General features: G+C 43.1%; 1 protein-coding gene across 1 annotated transcript in view; it reads left to right on the forward strand.

Moving 5' to 3' along the window:
- Window positions 1-24,543, forward strand: part of ENPEP (glutamyl aminopeptidase) — a 65,095-nt gene that overhangs the window by 38,782 nt on the left and 1,770 nt on the right. Inside the window, exons 9-19 of the mRNA XM_079990201.1 lie at window positions 6,013-6,078; window positions 8,026-8,177; window positions 8,550-8,629; window positions 10,790-10,929; window positions 11,261-11,316; window positions 14,577-14,727; window positions 19,291-19,364; window positions 20,041-20,145; window positions 20,263-20,433; window positions 21,779-21,919; window positions 24,006-24,087. Of these exons, the coding sequence (XP_079846327.1) occupies window positions 6,013-6,078; window positions 8,026-8,177; window positions 8,550-8,629; window positions 10,790-10,929; window positions 11,261-11,316; window positions 14,577-14,727; window positions 19,291-19,364; window positions 20,041-20,145; window positions 20,263-20,433; window positions 21,779-21,919; window positions 24,006-24,087 (1,218 nt within the window). The remainder of the gene's footprint in view (window positions 1-6,012; window positions 6,079-8,025; window positions 8,178-8,549; window positions 8,630-10,789; window positions 10,930-11,260; window positions 11,317-14,576; window positions 14,728-19,290; window positions 19,365-20,040; window positions 20,146-20,262; window positions 20,434-21,778; window positions 21,920-24,005; window positions 24,088-24,543) is intronic.

The following is a 24,543-nucleotide window of genomic DNA, read 5'->3' on the forward strand; positions in this document are numbered from 1 at the left end:
AACATGCCCAGCTCCCTTAGCCGTTCCTCATAAGGCATCGTTTCCAGGCCTTTGACCATTTTGGTTGCCCTCCTCTGGACACGTTCCAGTTTCTCAGTGTCCTTCTTGAACTGTGGTGCCCAGAACTGGACACAGTACTCCAGGTGAGGTCTGACCAGAGCAGAATACAGTGGCACTATTACTTCCCTTGATCTAGATGCTATACTCCTATTGATGCAGCCCAGAATTGCATTGGCTTTTTTAGCTGCCGCGTCACACTGTTGGCTCATGTCAAATGTGTGCCTTGCTGCCTTTAAAAGATACTGTAGGACTGTTGTGGGGAAGCTTTGGATGTCAGGAGTTGCTGACCAATAGCTCCCATCATCCCTGTCTATTGGCCATGCTTGCTAAGAGTGATGGGGGTTGGAGTTGAGCAAAATCTGGAGGGCCAGATGTTCCCCACAAGCACTGGCTGTACTAGTGCTTAAATGAAATTATTTACCATACCATTATATTGGGCCATTGCTCACTGTTACATCGCAGATGCATCTAGTCCCACTGCCAGAACTGAGACCAAAGTGATAAAGGCATCCAAGCCTTTAGGATATTGCATTCTGTCATCACGGTTCTTATGCTAATAGAGAAAGGTCACCGTTGCGGTGAATGTAGCCTCCCACCCTTATTTCTGTACCATGGTTGCAATCCATTTGCACTTACAATTCGCAGTCTGCCATAATGTAAGCTTGTGTTGTATGTATATGCTGAAAGTACAGAAGTAGTTGAGAGTGAGACAAACAGTGCCATCTACTGTCCCACTACAGCTAAGTCAGGAAGGTACCAGGAAGAAATGGATGGTGTTATATACTCGATGTAACGGTTGTAACCTATCTGTCAAATAGCAATTGTCAAAGTGTCAAAAACACACACTTTGGAACTCCCTTTCTATTGACACCAGGCAGGTGCCTTCACTGTTCTCTCTTTGGCACCTACTAAAAATGCTTTCCTTTAGACAAGCCTACCCAGATATGTCGAATGCTGGTGTGTGTTTTAATATGCTTTTAGTTTATTTCTTATTTCTTTGAAAGTTTTAAATGGTTGTTTTTAACTGCTTGTGTCAATTATTTTATTTTATTTAATTTTGTAAACTGCTTTGAAGGTTTTGGGTTTTTTTTGGGGGGGGGGTTGCAATCAAGCAGTGTATAAATTTTATGAAATCAATAAATATACCAGAGAGTTTCAGAAGAAGCCCTCTTCAGACAATCACAAAACCAAAATATGAAATGCAGCGTTTCTCTACCTCTCCCCCGCCACTAATACACCATCACTGTTACTGCCACATCATTCTCAGGAATCTCTAAAATCCTCCTCCATGCAGTTAACCTTCTGTGGCAGAAAAGCCAACCACCTGCATGGGCAGAAGTTTTCATACACATTCCTGGGAGTGATGCAAAAGCAACTGCAGAAGAAATGCCAACCACGCCAACCAGACGTGCATTTAGGGAGCTCAGTCCACAAATAGCTATTATCCATGCATATGAGCTTGTATAACACATAAGGAGAACACAGGAGTATGAGATAAGCCCTGCTGGATCAGACACATCTAGTCCAGCATTCTGCTCCCACAGTGGCCAAACTCATGACAAGAAGCCCAGAAGTAGGCGAGGTGTTCAATGAGTGGTGACTTACCATGACGTTCCTGTAACCACCTGGCATATTTGCCAACTATGTCATCCTGCCAAGTGGTAAGAATATGATTATTTTATCATCATCATCATCATCATCAAGAGCACCTACACTTGATCATTAATCTGAAGAAGCGAAGACATGCCTCTTTCCTTTGCCTCTTTGCAAATATGATCAGCTATTGAATCATGTGGTGACAAGCACCCTGTGATAATAGCAATCTGGGCATGTAACTATAGCCACCAAAAATATACCATCCAACAAAGTCGTTCCCACACATCCTCCTTATCAACTACCATATTTTTCGCTCTATAGGACGCACTTTTCCCCCTCCAAAAATTAAGGGGAAATGTGTGTGCATCCTATAGAACAAATGCAGGCTCCTTGGCTTCAGCAATAGCAACGCGAAGCCAAGAAGCGCGGCGGGAGCGCTCCCTCCATGTTGCTTCCGCTGAAGCCTGGAGAGCGAGAGGGGTCGGAGAGCGAGAGGGATAGCTGCCTGAAGCCTTCGGAGTTCCCGCTGCGCTCCGCAGGCTTCAGGTTCCTTTCGCAGAAGCCAGGAGAGCAAGACTCTCCCGGCTTCAGCAGAGAGGGAGAGCTGCGCAGCGCCCCTTCAGCCAAGTGGGAGGAGAAATGGAAGGGGCTATGTTTCTCCTGCCACTTCGCTGAAGGGGCGCTGAGCAGAGAGGGGGAGAATTTTTTTTCATGTTCTCCCCCTCTAAAATAAGGTGCGTCCTATGGTCCAGTGCGTCCTATAGAGCAAAAAATACGGTATATCACTTTAAACCTGACCTTAGGTATAAGATCTAGAAGAGGATCTCAATTAAAAACCAAAGCACAGGGGTGATTTAAAAAGACAATTCAGCAGAAACACAGCTGTGTTCCCTGACAATACAATCTAGAGTGAAAAATCAACTTCTCTCCACGCTCCAATCTTACTTGTCTGCAGGATCCATTCTTTGGTCCCTGAAAGCAAGTTTCAATGCTTTCCAAAGGACAGGTCTATTTTTTATCCAGCAGTGACATTGGGAGTCAGCATTTTCCAGCCTGACACATTTACTAGGCAGTGCATTAGCACTAAAGAGCTTGGAGAGAGAGAAAGAGTGAGAGAGAGCGCTCTGGCTGTGTTCTTTTTTGTTTACTGAGGCCCACATGGTGTACCTGGATTATAAATTCCTGTCTTGGTAAATGGATGAGTGTTATTTTAAGATGTGTTCTCGAATAATGGGAATATGAACTCAACCAAGGTATAATGAGAACAATCTGCACTCTTACATAAATAGCTTTTAATTGGGGGGAATAATTAAGGTCAATGAGAATTACATTTGTAACAGTTTAATCAAGGACAGATTTAAAAAATAACCCTCAAAAAAATCTCAGATCCCTTTCATTCATCTTGTACAACTTTTCTGTATAATCATTCTAGTCACAGATGAAATTCTTGGGTGGCCAGCATCTTACACCCGGTGATCTTAGAAGCTCAGCATCCTACACCTGGATCTTGCACATCAAGGCTGGGGAACCTACAGCTCTCCAGATGTTGGAGGACCACAACTCCCATCAGCACCAGATTTAGGGCGATGCAGGCAGTTCCTCCTCACAAGGCACTGAGCCAAAGGAGTACAAAATATGCTGCACTGCACTTGAGAGCAGGCACAGAATAGAAAGCGAGAGGGAGGAGGGCATGAAACGCACAACATTTTGTCCTCATTCAGGGTGCCATATTACGAAGTCTATCCCTGATCCTATTATACTTAACCAGTGTCTGTGGCGACTGAGGTTGAGGGGTGTTGTGGTCCAACATTTGGAGGGCCACAAGTTCTTCAGCCTGGCACACACAATCGTTTATTTTATTTGTATGCCACTTTTCCACAAAGGAATAATGCTCAAAGTGACTTACAACAAAGAAACAGATATGTATTTCAAACATTCTACACAAAAAATCCTAATAACATGGCAAAACAATAACACAGTAGCATTTTCACAATAACATAGCAAAACAAAAATATTATAACATACCAAAAAACGACCCACATTTCAATACTATAAATAGAACAACATGCAGCATCTGAAATAAAAAATGACAAGGGAGCTTCACAGTTTCACTTTAGTCCTTCTTGAGATGTTGCTCAGAGTCCATCTCCTGTAGCAGCTGTGTAAGCAGCAGTTTGTTCAATGGAATTTACTTCTGACTGAATATGCTTAGGAAGCATCCATGCAGTTCAATCTTATGTGAGGAAGAACTTGCTGATTCAGGCCAGTGGCCCATCTAGGACAGCATCCTGTTCTCCCCTCAAGTCCTCCTGCCATTCCCGGCATCTGGTACCAAGACACATGCTGCCTCTGATCATGGGGGCAGAACATAGGCGAAGGGTCACTGATGGCCTGCTCCTCCATGAATTTGTCTCATCCTCTTTTAAAGTCATCCATGTTTTTGGCCACGAATGCCTTCTGTGGGAGCAAATGGTTTAACTTTGAGCTCGGTGAAGAAGCACTTTCTTTTGCCTGTCCTGTACCCTCCAACAATCCTGCAGCTTCGTTGGATGCCCATGACTTCTAACGTTAGGAGAGGAGAGAAAAACATTCTCTATCCACTTTCTTCATGCCTTGCAGAATTGTATACACTTCTCGCATGTCAAGGGTTGGTTCACACTTCTGCTGTGCCTAGAAAGCACGGGTCTGATCAGTTTTCCCTTTGTCCCTCTCCTTACCAAGGGAAAAACTGCTCTTTAGCAATAGATTGGAACAAATGGCAATCCAGGGAAAACCCAAATTGTCATTTTCTCCAATTGAGCACTAAAGGTAGCAGGGTTTATTGGTTTGTTGTTGTTTTTGTTTTGCTTTTGCTTTTATTGTGTATTTTGTGCTTTTATGTTTCATTTTTATATTGTGAACTGCCCTGAGATCTGCAGATGAAGGGCAGTATACAAATCTTAATAAGAATAAGAATAAAACAGTTTTCCCTGGAGGGAATCAGAAGGACAAGAGGACGTGTGGCTATGCCCTCCCATGCCTTTCCTCTAAATTATGTAAAAGGTAAAGGGGTCCCCGATCATTAGGTCCAGTTGTGACCAACTCTGGGGTTGCGGTGCTCATCTCCCTTTATTGGCCGAAAGAGCCGGCGTACAGCTTCCGGGTCATGTGGCCAGCATGACTAAGCCGCTTCTGCCGAACCAGAGCAGCACACAGAAACACCGTTTACCTTCCCGCCTGAGCGGTTACCTATTTATCTACTTGCACTTTGACGTGCTTTCGAATTGCTAGGTTGGCAGGAGCAGGCACTGAGCAATGGGAGCTCACCCCATCGCCGGGATTTGAACCTTCTGATTGGCAAGTCCTAGGCTCTGTGGTTTAACCCACAGCGCCACCCGCATCCCAACTTCCTCTAAATTAAAATACTGCAACCTTCCCCAGGAGTATTTCTTATAGTGTTCAGTGGGAACCTTAATTTCCTTGAGAATCTTGTCCAGAGCACTGTTATTTCCTTTAGCGCTCTCTGTGCTTTGGAAACTTGCCTGTTGCTTGCATGCAGGTTTTAAACTGACTGCAGCAGCACATAAGTGAGATATACCAACAGTGACACTCGCACTCTGGCCAAAGACATGATGCCGCACTGCTCAGAAGGTCTCTGCATGAAGTTGGTGCATGGCTGAAATAGGCAAGAAGGAAGGAGATTAAGAGGCACATCTGTTACGTTATTCAAAGCCACCCTCAGATTTTTGAATCATGCCTATGAAACAACAAAAAGCCAATGCAGAGTGAAAAGTTGCAGTTGCTGATCCACAGAGTCAGGAGGGTGGCAACTGCATGCTGCAGAACTTCTAACTGTTAGAATTCCTGGTCTATGATTGCAGTCATGGGATTTTTGTCTATCACATGACAGTATAGGTTTTGACTCCACAAAGTGGGAAGTGACGGAGACAGGATGTTTGTATTACTGTGTTCCATGAAGTGGGACTATTGTCCTTTGTTCTTTTTCTCTTGGCTGTCTGATGCTAGAGAGAGAGGGAGCCATGTTGCAGTGCTCCGTGTGTGCTTCTATGTAAATAAAGTAGATTATCCAAAATGCTGAGTTGCTGAGGTCTGTCACATGCATGATGTGCAAACTCTATGGATCCCTAAGTGTGCCGGTGTCGGTTGGTATCGGTCGCTGATGTTCAGGCTGAAGAAAGCTTATGAAGCTCTCGAGTGATCAACCAGGAGGGAGAGAACATGCCAGTTGGGCATGTGTCTCTGCCAGGGTCCTACTCGAGTGTAGGCTCAACTCCTGACACTAACATCAGACCATTAAAGCTGTTGAGGTGGGTGTTCATACTAATATTGAGTAACTGTTTCCATTTTCTCCAACAGAAATATTTAAAAGATCATGAATTCAAAAATGCAAAAACAAGTGACTTCTGGAAAGCACTGGGAGAGGTATGTGTATATATGACTATGAATCAGTACAAATGTTTGTATTATTTTATTAGGGACAGCCTCCTAGTCCCACTTCCCCCATCTTTCTGCTTGGCTAGGAAATCTAATCTTAAAAACAACTTCTCTCCATACATTTTGAATGCATTGCTTCTGGCTCACACAAACTCCCGCTAAGTGCGACAGCATTTCTCAGTAAGAACTTGCCTCAAGGCAGGTGGATAAGAAGAAATCCATAATGAAAATAAACTGCAAAAGAATTTCAACGTATTGGGCATATCTGTTCAGCATGCTTCATCCATAACCTGCCCTGCTATTTTTAAACAAGAAAGTGGCTCGCCTGGTGGTGGGGAACTACAGCAATAGGCCTCCTGCAGCAGTATCTCCTAGTGGGAAGGACGAGGAGGTGGCAAGGTCAGAGCTGCACAGACAACCTGCAGGATTGGCTCTGCTGGTGCAGCTGCCACCTTGTCCCTCCTAGTAAGTGGCACTGCCCCACTGTCAGGAGGCTTATGCTGCAGCTCCACCCCACTAAGTGAGATTCTCCTGCAAGAGCAACATCAAGTACCTTAAACGGGAGCTCACCCCGTCGCGGGGATTCGAACCGCCAACCTTCTGATTGGCAAGTCCTAGGCTCTGTGGTTTAATCCACACCACCACCCACGTCCCTGTTCAAGTACCTTACACCTCTTAAATAAGACTGCTGAAGTGAAGAAAGCTTGGGTTAACCGGGAGTGTACTTTTGTGAAAGTACCAGCTCAGTTCTGGTTCTGAGAACAAATTCTAGGGTTCAGAATGTGCTCAGAGGCACCTTGTTTTTTAATGCTGACCATAAGCTTGTTCACATATTACACAAGTGTTGTTTTTTTTAAGAGTGTACAGCTTTGTGCAGCTCAGCTGTTGTATACACAGATGCACTGACTGTACGCTTATTGGATGTTACTGTGCTCAACTATTTGTGTACAGAGTTGTAAATTTGTTGAATGGAACATGTGAACACGCATATATTTTTTGCTCCTGGCTGGTAGATCTTGAATCTCTAGTGGTTCCAGTGAATTGGTTCTAATGAGCCTGAAGACTGCTCCCCTCTGGCCTATTGCCTTTTATCAGTGCAGTCCTTGCTGTCCTGATTGCAAAATTATGGAGAAAAGAGAACATGAATGAATCAAGAAGCACAGATCACTAGGAATGGATGTCTGGTGGCAGTCTATCTTTTTTGGGGGGAATAGAAGCAATTTGGCTAAAAGTGCTAAGCAAGAGTCGGCCAAAAGGATACACTCTTCTTATCAATCCCAGTTGGATACTCAGAAACCCGTTTTTTCCTTTAGGACCATTAATCATGTGTGCACGTGTTTCAAATGAAGCTGTCAGACAGCATCTCAAGCAGATTCCCTGTGGCTTTCATAGCCACAGTGCATGCAGACAAGTATCCATGGCACTTTATCCCATCAATGTGGCAAACTTGGGTGGGTGAGGTTGTTGCCTACAGGGCCAGAGCTTATATCTGGTGGGAGGGGGGGGAATGAGATTTCTTCCAGGCACCTGGTCTCTGGCAATGTCCAAATCCCTCTCCTTCCTTTTGTTATATTAATCATAGCAAACATCTTCGTATTGAATTTGCTATACTTCCCCCCACAACTTTCATGGAAGGAAAATATGAAAGATATTGAATGCTGTCACCTAAGGTGGCTTGTGATATCTTGAGCATTCACCTCTGCAGGAACTCCAAAATGTTGCCATCTATGCAAACAGTGTATAACGACTGGCTGGCCTTTCCTTGTTGTTTACAATCAATAAATACTGTTATTTAGACCAGCTATGCCCATGCGTTTTCCAAAGCCAGCATTTAGAAGAGAAAACTGTAGGTTCTCACCTCCTGAGCAGAAGAGTAATATCCTTCTTCAGTCTCCTTTTGGTGTTCTCAGCATAATCATCCACTGTTATTCTTAGGTCAGTGGTTATCCTGTCCAAGAAGTGATGGACACCTGGACCAAGCAGATGGGCTACCCCGTGCTGAACGTTCTTCCAAACTCAATGATCACACAACAGCGCTTTCTCCTGGATCCCACAGCAGACCCTTCCCTGCCAGCTTCTGAATTCGGGTACAGTTTCTCCAGTAGATAAGTATGCATTTTGCAATGCCACTCAGAGTCCAAATGGGGATGTTCTGCTTCTCCAAAGGCTTTAAATAAAACAAATCCCCTCTCCCCTGTGAAAAACTGTGCATAAGCTTTTTTTAAAGCTGCATTGAAGTTGGGTCTATGTAAGTACTCTGCCACCTTGGTAGCACTGGACTCAACTCACCACAGCAGATGCGTGCCTTAATCCTTTTTTGTTGGTGTTGTTTATTTAATCTAGCCAAACTATGGGCCATTGCTACAGTACATTGCATTGATTTTGTTTTTAAAAATATTTTGGTGGTGGTGGTGGTATTTTTTAAAAAAGTGAAATCTCTCTCTTTTCCAAATGTTCAGCTATAGGTGGAATATCCCAGTGAAATGGTATGAGGGAGCTGACACTGATACAATATTCTACAATAAATCAAATTTAGCAGGTAATCCTCATTAGCAGGCAATAGCTGTCTATGCAATAAAGTTTATTAAGCAGTGTGCAAACATCAAGCTTCATGTTAAACATTAGTCTTTTGTGCTCCACAAGCTGGCATAGTAAATATGTGACCTGGGTAGAACCCAGCAACATTTACTGCCCTCCTACAAAAGTGCTGTGATTTGCTGAACTCATCTCCCAATCTTTTCTTGTGTGGCGTGCTGCTGTTAAATCTGCTGCTTATTCTTAACTGCCATTGGGTTTGCTTGTTTGATTCCTTTTTAGGTTGTGCTTCTCTTATTGTGCTAATTTTGTGTAAGCTGCCTTGTGCACTTTTGTAGAAAAGTGGGGCATAGGTACTCTGAAATACTAATAATAACATGTTGGATTATGGGCAGGTAAAACAGCAAGGGAAAATCATTCTGCCCAAATCCCATCAAATTGGCCCTAACTGGACAAGTGATAAGACCAAATGTGGGGTTAAACCACAGCCAAGAAATTGTTTGAATGTTTCATCATGAGGCCCAAACACAGAAGGTACTTTTGAAAAACCTTGCAAGGAAGCTGACTGAAAGTTCTGCATTGCTGAACATAAGACGTGTTCTAGATTTATAATGGAGCAATCAGATCATTATTTGCCACTGGTTCACCCACACAGGAGCATTGCATGCCACCATAATAAGGGCATTGTCATACGACTGAAGTGCTTTTGACTTGGTGGCTGAGTATGTGACAACAGAAGAGTGATAACTGAGTGTTGCAATCAAGTCTATGACAAAAGACAGGGGAGAAATCTGATTTGTAAATAGCTGAAATCCAAAGTGCAGTGATCTCAGTGAGTCTGTAGACTACTCTGTAATCAGATACATCCCTATTTAACTCAGTGTAGCTGGCTTCCAAGTAAATAGAATCATGCGGCCCTAAAACCAATAATAAATGTTAACAAAAAAACAAAACAAAACACTGCCCCATTTATCAGGGGGTGATTAATATTTCCAATTAACGTCCTGTCTGCATGTGAAAATTGCCAATTAAACTACATTTCATTAAATCAGTAAAGTTCATTTCGGCTTCTTCTTCTTCTTTTTTTAAAAAAGTCCTGTTATCACAATGAAATGCTTTCTAAGTTGGGACGGCAAAGGTTACGTAGCTAGAGAACCTTCCAAACTGATTTTAATTAAATTGGCTCAAATTTCTTCTGAACACAGTGTGTAACTGTTGGATTTGTGTTGTCTCCAGGAGGTACTAGAACAGGAAGAATGTTGGGGGAAGTTAAGGAGAGAGTGGCCTTGCCACTGATATCTAATTCTGCTGATAACATCCAGACTTGATTACTACCATATGTTGTGTTGCATGTGCAGCTGCCCTGGAAACTTCAGTTGGTTCATAACATGGCAGCCAGACTATTGACTGGAACTGACTGGTTGAAATGTATGTTGGCAGCAGGAGTGGTCAGGGAGGAGGTCGGCACCACACACCTGGCCTTTATCAGAGGTTATCAGAGGACTGCTTTCTCCTGTGGGAGAAGGCAGAACATGCCCAACGACCCAACTCTTGAATGTCCAGCCAAGATGTTCCTCCTTTAACTGGCTCTAACTCCATCTTTGTCCTGCCAACAGATCTAGTTTTCAAGTACTCTCCACCACCACCACTCGTAGCTAGCCTTGGCTGTTCAATTATATAGGTTTCATTAATGTTTGTTGTTTTAATATTTATATGTAAGAAGCATTGCGAGAGTCGCCTGAAAGGAGGAATATGTAAGTTCACCGAACGGACTATGATGCACACAATAAAACTTTATTCTCCTGTTTCCTCCCTCTAAAGCATCCTCAATCAGGATCAAAGAGTTGCGAGACCCTGTGAAGCAGATTTTGAGGGTGCATAGTCTAACACTGCTCACACCACATTGAACCTGGATAGCTCAGTTGGTTAGAGCATGGTGCTGATGATGCCAAGGTTGCATCCAACGTTAATAATAAACATCTGCATTTTAAAAAATGTGTACAGGAAGGCAAAAATGTTTTGAATGACCCATCTAATTTGGCCATCACATATAATTTTGGTTCTTCCTTGTTCCATTTCGAAACTAACATAATTGGAGAGTTGATATGTCATCTAGTCACATGTTCAGAGGTCCTTCACCACTGTTTGTTTTTAACCACCACAGGAATTACTATTACGCGACCCAACAATCCTGATCCCAATTCTTTCTTGAAAGTGAACCAGGATCATGTTGGGTTCTATCGGGTCAACTATGAAAAACAAGCCTGGGAAGACTTAGCCAGGATTATGGAGGCCAACCACAAGGTCAGTCTGCTGAACAGTTGCTTTATGGGATGTATAGATGATCACTCAGGGCCAGATTCAACTAACGCAGTGCCCTAGTAGCAACCAGCACAACAGTTTCCACTGCTGCAATCATGCTTTCTCCCCTCTCGGTGTGTGCTGTTGGGTGCCCCCTGCACTTCCCCCCAATCCACTCTGGAGCATTGGGGAAACACCCAGAACAGCACACAGGGGGAGGAGAGGGGATGATGGGATGGTCAGAAGAGTGTGGTGTTGAACAGCTATGATTTTATTTCGTCCTTTGGTTTCGCCACCAAGAACTCAACTGCTTATTTCCTTTTTCTCCCATAAGCAATTTAGTCTGGCAGATCGCGCTGGCTTTTTGGAGGATGCATTTTCATTGGCCAGGTAAGTGTCATAATCAAAGGAACTCAAGTAGACATGTCCAGTGGCGTAGCGTGGGGGTGCGGGGGGGGGCCTGAACGCACCGGGCACAACATCTGGGGGGGTGCGCTCGCACTCGCAGCTCTCTGCCCCTACTAAAATCCACGGGTTAGGGGGTGCAAATTACTTGCCTTGCCCCGGGTGCTGACAACCCACGCTACGCCACTGGACATGTCATCTTATTATTTGTACCACACAACACTGAAATTTGGTTAGTCATCATTATATTTAACTGAAGAAAAAAATAGAAATTGTGTTTTGTAAGTATATTGTTGTAATAACCTTTGTCCTCTCTGACTTAAGACTGCAATCCTAGGCTTACTTCCTTAGGAGCAAAACCCATTTTTCAGTGGAACTCACTTCAGAATAGATATGCATGGGAGCAGGCAGTATGGCTGAGGGACCCCTTTCATGTGATTGAATGCTTACCTGTTCTAGGAAGGGAGTGACTTAGCCCCAAAGTAGCATCTAGGACAAGAGAAATGAACCTGTGGTCCTTCAGATGTTGGACTTCAACTTCCAGCAGCCTCAGCCAAGTGGCTAGTGATCAGAGGCAACATCTGTAGCACCATAGGTTTTTCTTCCCAGATCCAGAATCATGGCATTCTTACATTTCACAATCAAAGCCAGGAGTAACTGACCACTGGTGAGAGATGGAGCCTGACAGCATATGGAAGGTACCACTGATCACTGATCCTTCACAGCTTCAATAGCAGCAGATATATTGTCTCCACAGAGCCATAATGGTTTCTTAAAACTCTGGCAAGTCCTTTTTCCTCAGGTTTTATTATATGACTGGATCTAGGCAGGAGATTAACTTATAACTGATTTAAAGCTGCAGCCCTGAGCCTGACAACTGCACAAAGTAACATGTTTGCACAAGACTCTTGAATCGTAGCACCTGCCCTGGTTTGCTAGATTCCCATCTAAGGGGGATAATCTCAATTCCTATCTTGCTTGTGAATATCAGACACATTGAATCAATACTCCTGACACTTGCAGGGTGGGGTGGGGGGCTTCCATCCAGAAGTACCCCAGGATCAAATTCCACGCCACTGTGATGAAAGTTTGAGAAGCTTCCTGTCTATTATGACCCAGTACAGGCAATTGCTTTTGCTATGGAATGAAGCTGAAGAGCTCTTGTAAGAGTAGAACTAAGTAACTGTGTACAGAAAGGATAAATGCAGACAACTGAGGAGACTCTTCATAGAAATCTTGTAGAAAGTCAAGAGAACATAAAGGCAACTTGAAACTCGTTGCTAAATCCGTTAGGCATGGATCTGGAATAACAAAAGGAAGGCAGAATCAAAGTCTTGTTCCTAAGTTGCTTGGAGCTACTCAGATGGCTGTCCCTCCCCAGCCCAAAAAAGAGAGAAACAACATTTCCCAGAGAGAGATTCTCAGGTGCGAACAAAAACACTGCTATCCTTCAGAATTCACGCTTATCCAAATTTTGCGATATAGTTCTCTAACCAATGTTTGCAAAAATGCATGTATTAGGGGAAAGTGTGCATAAAACAAATTGCAAACAACTTGCACATCAGTCAAAACTCAATATTACACGTGTTTATTAGGATAAATTCACACTAAAATGCTGATGACTTTTGGTTGCCATCCCAACTCCCTTCTACAAGTAATTTTTGGTATGGGACAAAACACAATTGATGCTGTTCTGGGAGATCTATCTCACAGGCAGCAGAGGTCTTGATGTCTTTCCTGGTTCCTTTTTGCATCCTTGTTGACAGCATTCCATATCCTGCACACAAGTGAGCCTTTTAAGCATCTAGCGCTGTTGCAGGAGGAGATGAACTAATCACCAAGCATTACTGTTGTGACATCTAAAGGACAAAACGTTCTGAAATTACATTGATGCAAACCTCCATGAATTATTGCTGTAGGAACGTCTGACTTTTCTCATTCAGGGAGGGATGGGAGATGCAGAATAGGAGTCCCACTTCCTCCCCCATACTACATGCAGGATAGATTTCTCTTCCTCCTCCCACCTCCCAAAAATATGCTGGTCTGCTCTGTCATGAAACTGGGCATGCCTCCAGAGCAGGCTTTGAGGGCAATCGCTGTGTTATTACAAGTTCCCCAACAGACACAGTGCTGATCTGTTGCTTGTTTTTGATGTGCCTCAATTTAATCTTAAAGCCAGTCAACATAAACTGAATTCTCATGAGTGCCTGAAAATGTCCAAGCTGAAAATGCCATATGAATGAGGAATTAAGACAGTTAAAGTCTGCCTTACTTCCTCTTTGTGGTATTTGGGAGACTGAAAGATTTTGATACATTGCCTAAAATATACATGCCTTAAATTTCCTCTGCAGTTGACATAGGCAGAGTTTCACTGGGAGTAAGAATTTATCCATCCTTGTCGCTATGCAGTTTAACCCTGTAAAGCACAGGAATTTGGAGATCCCCAGAATTTGTTTAAAGGCCTTTCCCACCCCCACCTCACAAGCTTTTCAGGTCACTTTCACATATTGTTCATCATTAATTGCTTTTAAAATGCATACCCTGCTTTTTCCATGCACAAATGAGTTGCTCTAAGACTGTGACAGCCTGTGGCAAATTAGTACCTTTGCTTGATTCTAAACACTTCTGTTCAGAATGGTGCTAAAGTTAGCATGTACTTAGGGGAAAGGGGCAGTGATGGCACCAGAATATATATATATATATATATATATATATATATATATATATATGGGGGGTAGGCCCAGAAGGGACAAAGTATATTTCTAGGTGGGCAAGTTGTGTCCCACATGTTAAGAAAAATAACAATATATGTTAATCAAAGGAGTTCAGCAATGGGAGGGTTGGCACTGACCCCTCTGGTGCCACCTGTTGGAGGAGGGAAATACAGCTGCAACTATAAAGGTAAAGGTAAAGGTACCCCTGCCCGTACGGGCCAGTCTTGACAGACTCTGGGGTTGTGCGCCCATCTCACTTAAGAGGCCAGGGGCCAGCGCTGTCCGGAGACACTTCCGGGTCACGTGGCCAGCGTGACATCGCTGCTCTGGCGAGCCAGAGCCGCACACGGAAACGCCGTTTACCTTCCCGCTGGTAAGCGGTCCCTATTTATCTACTTGCACCCGGAGGTGCTTTCGAACTGCTAGGTTGGCAGCTGCAACTATAAGCAGTACTAAATCAGATGCTTATCTAGACAGTTATGCAATAAAGCAGTTGTTGAAACTTCTTATTTTTTTTTATTCATTTCTCAGGGCTGGACTTCTGAATTACAGTTATGCCTTGAACTTAACACGTTATCTAAAAAATGAGGAAGAATATATACCATGGCAAAGAGCCGTAGTAGCTGTATCCTATCTTAGAGACATGCTTGCAGATGATAATACACTCTATCCCAAATTTCAGGTAAGGTTCTAATGAAGTAAAGAACTATATGCCAACAATAATACTACATATTATTTATTTTTAAAAAAAGAAAAGAAGGCTGTAACCCTGGCTTTCATTTTCTCCTCCTAGCTACAAGTGGAGGAGTTCTCCATTTTGGTTCTTAGGAGCCAGGGGAGCAAAGAGAAAAGTCTTTCCTCCATGTGCCTCCCAGGATGCCTGTAATTATTTAAGGACAAACAAAATATGTAGCTGCTTTCTATGTATAATTAAGCAAATGTCAAGGTTGCCCTTGAAGGTTGTAGATTTAATGTTCTTCCAAGGCTGACCCTGGTAAGTATTAATACATTTCTGAATCTTCTAGACCTGCAACAGAATGTTGCAATGTGAACTGTTAATGGTCAGAGTTGGTTTGCTGGTTTGTCTGTTTTCTATACCACTCTTCATCTGAGGATCATGGGGCAGTTTACAACATAAAAACACAAAAATACATAACATAGTATGAAAGAAAAAGGAATCCCCACAAAATTGAAAAGGCCATAGATTGTTTAATTAGCTAGAGGCCTGGGAGAAAAGGAATTGTAGCACCCTGCTTGTGGTTAACGCTTAGCTGGAATGAAATATTCAATGCAGCAATAGAGAAATTAAAATAATAATTTATTTGTCAGACAAATAAATATGAGGCACAGTGGTATATGGTTACCAAGCTCTGGCCTGCCCTCCTGCCATTCTGGCCAGCACTTATATTTCCTTAATCCAGCCCCCTTGCTCCTCCTGTGGCTGCCTCTGTCCAATCAGCCTGGTTGAAATTCCTATTGGCTGTTTGCTAGAACCAATCACAAAAGATACACCCATTTCCTTCTGCCCTTTTATGGGAAACAAAAAGCTATATATTCTTCTATCTATAAATGACAAATAAGTAGTAATATATCTTACATGTGTCTCAACAAGGAACCTTAATTACCAGCTCACCTCGCCCTATTGCCCTCCAAAACAGATGGTTAATCTTAAATTTTTATCTTAAACAGATGTCAAGGATCATCATTGAAAGATCTCCTTCCTTTGGAGGTCTCTAAACAAAAGCTTGACAACCATATGTATGCTCTAATGATGTTTCCTGCTTGGCAGGGGGGGCTAGGCTGGTGGCTGATGGCCCCTGTGATCTCTTCCAACTATATGAAATAAGAATCTAGCATAAGGATTTAACATTTCTTAGCTTCTAATTCCTTTGCATAATTACATTTAAGCCAATATATTTAATACATAACATAGATAGCTTTTTAAAAGGAAAAGAAATCTTAAAAGGATCTCAGTTTAAGAAAGAAACAACTTTAGAAAAAGACTTCCCAAAATACTCTCTTCCTTTCTGCCAGCTAGATGCTTTTCCATTGCTCTTGACCTTTGAACCTTAGGAAAATATGGCTCAAGTTTAATGGGAGGCACATGGTTTTATTTTACTATTTACCCACTCTTAATTATGTTTTTCTCTGCTTTTTTTATCTTCTGTAATATGTAGGGTCAGTGTAACCTTGGCTGTCAGCCTGTAATTCCCTTTGACTTTGAGAATTGTTTTCTGCTATAAATCAGGGGGCCCCCTTATCCAGGAGAATAAACATCTTGCCAAGGTTCTTAGGCAGCTGGTCTTCTGCCTGGCATGAACATTTGAAAATCTTTAAGCTCATTTTAAAATACAGGCCCTGATCAAGCCTTAATAAAAATGCAGGCTATGATTAGATGCCTCAGAATGTTTTTGCCTGGTGCCTATAGAGATGCAATGAAGGCGCCAGGCAAGCCTCTCTGGGGAGAGTATTCCACAGATGGGAAGCTACTGCAGAAAAGGCCCATGTCAGCCAGCCAGCCATGGGCTCCTCTACATCCCATCTACATCCCATCCCCCTGGTTTTCCATTCTTTTCCACAACAGGCATTCAGTGTGCTCAGGCCTCATCGGTATGTGATTTCCCCCCTTATACCTCTGAAAACATTGGTGGTGTTTTCCCAAGCCTGTGTAGATCAGCATTTGGAGTTCAACATTAGCATATATGATTTGGGGAATACATTGGGCCTATTTACACTATAAAATAATTGTGGATTTACATAGGTTTAACAATCATGGTTTCCACCAGAAGATTCTTGGAACTGTGGCTTAGTACTAGTGCTGAGTAATCCCAATATCCTCAAGGAACTATGGTTGTCAGGGTTCAGTGGGAAAGTGCATTGGCAACATTATTTGGGCAGGATTTCAAGAGCAACTGTAAACAGGCTGCTCCCATCTGCGGGCACAATGTTATTTGTGTATTTTTATTTCTGTTGCAGTCTTGATTTATGTATAAGCCACTCTTCCATCCAAAAAAGGACCCTCAAAGTGGCATAATTCATGAAAAGCAAAAAGCGATTTGACAAAAGCCAACATCAAAACAAAAACAGACGCACAGAAGCACAGAGAAGCACAGAAACAGGAGCCTTCAGATAGGACAGACCTCTGGGCCAGCATATGATTCTGGCTAAGCTCCTTTTCTATAACTTCTCCATTTCTACCAGTAGTAGATGACATTGTGGTGCTCACCTGACCTCCTGACAGCTGAGATACTGCTGCTTAGTGGGAAGTAGAGAGGGAAGGGCAAGCCAGCAGAGAGGTTAGCAGGTGCTGATACACTGGCAGGAATGCCAGATGGCATCAGGCAGATCACCCTGCTGCCATGCCTATCTCCATCTCTCTCCCAGTAAGCAGCAGCATCTCAGCATTTTGGAGCTCAGTTGAGCACCGCCATCCTACAACGCCATCCACTACTGATCTCTACCCACCTGCTCTCCTTGTGCTGGCAGTGATCTGCTGGCATAGGGGTTGCGCTGACCCAGCAGTCTTCTGGCGCAACAGTACTTTTGCGCTGGCTTAAATGAACATGCCAGCATAATGTTTTGCACTGCCAGTGCAAGGGGATTTAGTTCTGTGGTCCTGTATTTGTCCATCTGTCATAACTGGCAGATGGGGCCACTCTGATAAATGCAGAGCCTATCAAATCATTTGAATGTTTCTTAATGAGCAGTGATGTAAGAGAGAATCCTTACCAGCAGTCCTCAAGGATAGGACGACACAGGCAATACTTTTCTGGAACAGGTTCTGTTGACACAACAGAATGCAGACTTTTGTGATAACAATGGGTGAAGCTGGAATGCATGCGGTGGGGAGACTGTTTGGCCAGACACAATGACAGTGGGATGAGGAATAGCTTGTTCATTGTGCCTCGCCCACACCCATCTGAGTGAAATTCCACCCGCTAACAAGGATCTATTGAATGCAAAGGCTTTAAGTTGTGCTCACCAATTAGTCCACAAAAAAGTAACACCTTACGTCAATTCTCTTTTCACTATTACATTACTCTCCGTAATAAGTATTGCTTTTGGTTTTTTCAAATTATAGTGGAGATACCAGGGATTCAAGATGCTGAATCATAGAATTGTAGTCTATTCCCACTCAGTCCCACCCATTTCAGTGAGTTTACCTGGGGATTAAGCTCCACAAACTACAACCAGGGCCTTGCAAATGCTATGTGGCGTGCCTGGCTTGTTCCCAAGCAATTTATCTGAGAACATGTTCATGGTTGGAGGATGGATGGCGGCTAACAGATTGAGGTTGAAACCTGACAAGACTGAAGTACTGTTTTGGGGGAACAGGGGGCGGGTGGGTGTGGGGGAATCCCTGGTCCTGAATGGGGTAACTGTGCCCCTGAAGGACCAGGTGTGCAGCCTGGGAGTCATTTTGGAGTCACAGCTGTCCATGGAGGTGCAGGATAATTCTGTGTCCAGGGCGGTCGTCTACCAGCTCCATCTGGTACGCAGGCTGAGACCCTACCTGCCTGCAGACTGTCTTGCCAGAGTGGTGCATGCTCTAGTTATCTCCCGCTTGGACTACTGCAATGCGCTCTGGGGCTACCTTTGAAGGTGACCCGGAAACTGCAATTAATCCAGAATGCGGCAGCTAGACTGGTGACTGGGAGTGGCCGCCAGGACCACATAACACCAGTCCTGAGAGATCTGCATTGGCTTCCAGTACGTTTCCGAGCATAATTCAAAGTGTTAGTGCTGACCTTTAAAGCCCTAAACGGCCTCAGTCCTGTATACCTGAAGGAGCGTCTCCACCCCCATCATTCAGCCCGGACACTGAGATCCAGCACCGAGGGCCTTCTGGTGGTTCCCTCATTGCAAGAAGTGAAGTTACAGGGAACCAGACAGAGGGCCTTCTCGGTAGTGGCACCCACCCTGTGGAACACCATCCCTTCATATGCGAAGGAAATAAGCAGCTATCTTATCTTTAAAAGACATCTGAAGGCAGCCGTGTTTAGGGAAGTTTTTAATATTTAATGCTGTATTGTTTTTAACACTTGATTGGAAGCCGCCCAGAGTGGCTGGGGAAACTCAGCCAGATGGGCGGGGTATAAATTATTATTATTATTATTATTATTATTAATATTATTATTATTTCGCTCCTTTGTTCTTCAAATGTTTAAAACAAATAGTAGTGAATCCATGAAAATGTTGTTGCCCAAAGCGTCCAGTGGTCATTGCTGCTATGTCTGTTTTCCAGGCATATTTTCGTGAGCTGGTTAGACCCATTGCAAATCAACTGGGATGGGGTAATGATGGAGTCCACATCAATAGGTAAATCATTTGTTTCAGGCTTGTTCTTTGAGAATTCCTTTGTATTTCTGTATTTCAAGTGTGCCTTATGTCTCCCATTTTTCTTAAGTTCATTGGTCCCTTCTCTGTTTGAAGAACAGAAGTTGCAGATAAATTTTGGGAGCCCTGTGCATAGTAATGGGATGTGAACATTCTGACTACGCAATTGGAAGCAGCCAAACTCATTTGCATTACACAGACAGTCAGTGCTAAGCAAATGATCATCTCTTTAATACTAAAACTCTTTAACAAATGCTAAGATCTTCTAACGTTCTAATGCTCCTTTTCAGGAGGCTACTTGTATGTTTCCAAAAGGGTATGTAGAATTCTCAGAATTTCACCTTGTATAGTGTAATCACGGTATAGAATGCATATATAGGCAAAAAAAGCCAGGATACAAATAGGTATTTTAAGTACACATGAAAGCTTGGGCATGCCCATTGAGAATTTTTTATATCCCCTTCCCCCTTTAGCAACAGATGCCTGTTTTTCCAAGTCCCTTCACTTTCATATATGTGGTATACAGAGCAGCTGTTTGAGAAACCTAAGCTCCAAATCCTATTGGGTGCACATATCTACTTGTACTGCTATTTTACATTACTTAATATATCATATTCAAAATGAATAAAGCAGACTTTATTTCTTCTTTACTCCCCAGTCTCCTCCGTGTGACAGTTTTAGAGTTTGCATGCAGCATGGGTGACCAAGAGACTTTGAACAATGCATCTAACCTATTTAATGACTGGCAACAAGGAACAACAAGGTGGATATCTCTCTATCTATGTATGAACTTCATTCAAAGAAGTACATGACAATCACATGCAGAATAAACTGAAAGCTGTTCCACCTCCCCTAATAGTATTGTTTTCTTAAATGTTAGCCCAGATGTAAACCTCCGCCTCTTGGTTTATCGCTATGGGATGCAGAACTCTGGCAATGAGGACGCCTGGAATTATATGTTTCAGAAGTACCAAAATACAACATTAGCTCAAGAAAAGGAGAAGTTGCTATATGGCCTGGCATCAGTGAAAAATGTCACCCTTTTGGACAGGTTTGTTTGGGATCTTACTTGTTTCCCATATAAAAGCTTTTATTAGGTGCTCTTCAGTGTTAGCTCCTGGACCAACATACAATATAAAAACATAAGATATAATTTTTTAAGTAGTAAATTGAATCAAGCAGCATTTTTTTTAAAGCCCAGCATAAACATCATAACAAAACTAAAAGACCTGGGCAAATAAAAATTGAGAGTTATTAGGAGGCCCTATTCCTCTCTGAGCTACAAATCTCTGAGTGGTTTAACAATCAATCCCTCTTTACAAAGAATTCTGGTAATTGTAGGTCTTTTGAGTGGAACAGACCTTCCTAACAACTCTCAGCACCCTTAAAAAAACTGCCCAGATTTCAGGAGGGGGAGCCATGACCATTTAAAGTGTATCACAGTGTTTTCAATGTATGGTATGAATGTGGCCGCAGACCATACTGGAACAGCAGATGGAACAAATGCAATTCTGGGCTGCATCAATAGGAGTATAGCATCTAGATCAAGGGAAGTAATAGTGCCACTGTATTCTGCTCTGGTCAGACCTCACCTGGAGTACTGTGTCCAGTTCTGGGCACCACAATTCAAGAAGGACACTGACAAACTGGAACGTGTCCAGAGGAGGGCAACCAAAATGGTCAAAGGCCTGGAAACGATGCCTTATGAGGAACGGCTAAGGGAGCTGGGCATGTTTAGCCTGGAGAAGAGGAGGTTAAGGGGTGATATGATAGCCATGTTCAAATATATAAAAGGATGTCACATAGAGGAGGGAGAAAGGTTGTTTTCTGCTGCTCCAGAGAAGCGGACATGGAGCAATGGCTCCAAACTACAAGAAAGAAGATTCCACCTAAACATTAGGAAGAACTTCCTGACAGTAAGAGCTGTTCGACAGAGGAATTTGCTGCCAAGGAGTGTGGTGGAGTGTGGACCTCCTTCTTTGGAGGTCTTTAAGCAGAGGCTTGACAACCATATGTCAGGAGTGCTCTGATGGTGTTTCCTGCTTGGCAGGGGGCTGGACTCGATGGCCCTTGTGGTCTCTTCCAACTCTATGATTCTATGATTCTATGACTTTGTGCAACATCAAAGTCTGATTAGTCCACTGCCTGCCATTCACCATGCCCGTTACTCTGCTCCAGATCATTTATTGGGCATTCTGGCTTTGTAAACACAAACCGTGGGAATAGGCTCCACTTCTTCTTCTTCCTCGTCTTCTTTAAAAAAGAACTTGTGTTTTTCTTACGAATTCATCTTGGCGGAAGCATATCTCACGGTGCAGTTTACAGCTCATTTCCCATGCAGCCCTAATGAGATACTAATCATAATGTGTAATTGCTTCATATCTGATTGCTCCTAGATTTTTAAAGAATCTCACGGATCCAAATCTCATTAAAAGTCAAGACGTGTTCACTGTCTTGAGATACATCTCCTATAACAGCTATGGCAAAACAATGGCTTGGGACTGGGTACGTCTCAACTGGGAATATTTGGTTAGCAGGTAAGTGCATAGCCTCTCAGTGCAGTTTACTCTCTCTTTTAGTATGGTTGAGGGGTTGTTGTTATTTTGCACTGGGAGTGGGGGAAATATATATGTGCAATGGCTTCCATTTTACCATATCCACTTGCCACTGAAGCTAGAAAAGTGCTGCTTTGCTCTCCCTTCTTGTGAAATCAAACACACCCTAACAATAATGATATTTGCACAATAAATCTAGGAATAGTGTTTATGCAGGACCTTCCCAAGACATTTTTGTTGCCTGATCCAAGAGCCATGCCCCAGAATCTGCAATGTCACAGACACGGCATGCCTAAAGAGCAAAACCCATGTTGGGATGAAGCTGCCAGTGGCAGACCTTGGGGTCTCAAATTTCAGCAGCACCCTGTGCAATGCCAAAATCTGCCACATCCTCCCCATCTCTCACCCTCCGTTCTAAATCATAGTTGTGGCATCCCCTGTGGTGCCCCCAAAGCTCCATGCCCATTGCAACCAAACCAGTTGCTCTTCCCTAAATCTGCCAAATCAAATTAAGGGAGCCTCTGAGCATATGCATCAGAGTCTAGGGCCCAATAAAGGCCATACTGGAACAGCAGATGGAACAAACTGGTCATGCAATGGAGACCCAGATCCTAGGGGTACAAACAGAATAGCTTTCCATTCCTATTCCTCACACTGCCTCCAGATTCCTGAATCACTGATGCTTCTGCTATGGAAGCTGTAGAACATGTTTTGGAGCAGGGTTGGAGAACCGGTAGTCTTCCAGATGCTGTTGGACTCCAACTCCCATCAGCCTCAGCCCACATGGGCAGTGGCCAAGGGTGATGGGAGTTGTAGTTCAACAACATCCAGTTCCACATCTGAACTGCAAAATATCATATTGAAATAGCATAAATAGCCAACACCGTGCTCTTCAGAAGTTGCTGAATTCCAGCAAACCAACCTTGATCTCCTTGGGGAAAAGTTGGTATATAAATGTAATAACTGTGGAGGTAAAACACAGCCACTGTGCCTAGCAGCCACTGATCACCTCACCCTCCATGAACTTTCATCTAATGGGCAGGAGCAACACTACAGTAAGGGCATTATGGGAAACTTAAATGGCTGCTTGCCAGGGCAGGCATTAGTAGTGGTGAAGCCCTGGCTGCTGCCCAAGGATGCTATGTGCTGGTGCCAAACTGACTAGTGCTGAATGGTTTTGTAGGGCAAATCTTTCTAAAATGCCTAAACTGACTTGGTTTCATAAAAGGTACAGAGCCTTACCAATAACTTCTAATATCCAAGTGAAAATTGTCCTAGGTCACAAATGTGAGAAGATGCACAAAACTTCCATAATCTCGGGAGCCTTTGCTCTCTGTCTTGAATTCAAGAAATATATCTGCCAACAGAGAACAATACTTTGAACACCACAAAAGGGGCTCCAGAAACATGTATGCCACAATCTCTTACAGTGCAATGCTATGCCTGGCTACTCAGAAATAAGCCCTACTGTATCCAATGGGACCATATATGTGTACCTAGGATTGCAACCTTAGCTGTTAAGAGTTCCACAAGACAATGTGTTGTGATCCTAACAAAATTTACCTCCCCACCTCTCAACACACACCTGCCATTATTATTATTAAGCAAGAGATGTGGTTTATAATGACACTTTTAAGATCTACCACTCTAAAGGCATTAGGCTACACTCTGCGCATAGCTACCACTCTAAAGACATTAGGTGGGTTTTTGTGAAGAAACAATAGGATAACTTCTTTGTATGCCTATCTTTACTCTTTGGGAAAGGGCTGGATGCAAATGGGAATAACAGCTGGAAATGAAATATTCCAGAAAGCAGAGCACTGATATTATTTATTGTTCCCTTTCCATGCACTGTTCCACGCAGCTTTAAAAATTAAAGCTGATATACTTTGTGCCAGAAATTCAAAACCTGCGGCCTTCCATATATTGTTGCATCCCAGCTCCCAACCAACAAGGACAATGATCAAGGAGGATAAGAGGTGTAAAGCAACAACATTCAGAGGGTCACCAGAACCTCGTGCCAGCTTTATCTAGATGCATCTATAACAGGCTTCTGTTATCTTTTCAGATACACTCTCAATGACAGAAACCTTGGTCGCCTAGTGTCAAGAATAACAGAAACCTTCAACACAGACCTTCAGCTTTGGCAGGTAAGGGAACAGTCTGACCTTCCAGCTTTCCAGCTAAAATGAGGATAGTCATTGTGGAACCTTCCCAACGGTCAATGGATTACAATGTCCATCATCCCAGACCATTAGTTACACTGGATGGGGCTGTTAGGAGTCCAACAATATCTGGCAAGCATCACATTGGCTACCTCAGTGTTAAACCAGAATGCCATAATGTTTCAGGATGTCTGTATATATTGTGATAGATCTATATTGCAATCATAAATCACTTAAAGGCTGCCTGGGCAAAACTAAAGTGCCTTTCACAGACATGAGGAACATAATAGCTAACCTCTGTTTAGTGAAACCAATTCATTTGAACATTTCTGACAAGTAATAAGACTTTGGAAAATCTTTAGACCATCCACATTAATGGGGTCATTCTTGAGCCACATATATACTAAATTGGTAGGATTACATCTGGAGCCTCACTGATTT

This window comes from Podarcis cretensis, assembly GCF_951804945.1.
Source record: "Podarcis cretensis genome assembly, chromosome: 9".
NCBI classification, from domain to species: domain Eukaryota; kingdom Metazoa; phylum Chordata; class Lepidosauria; order Squamata; family Lacertidae; genus Podarcis; species Podarcis cretensis.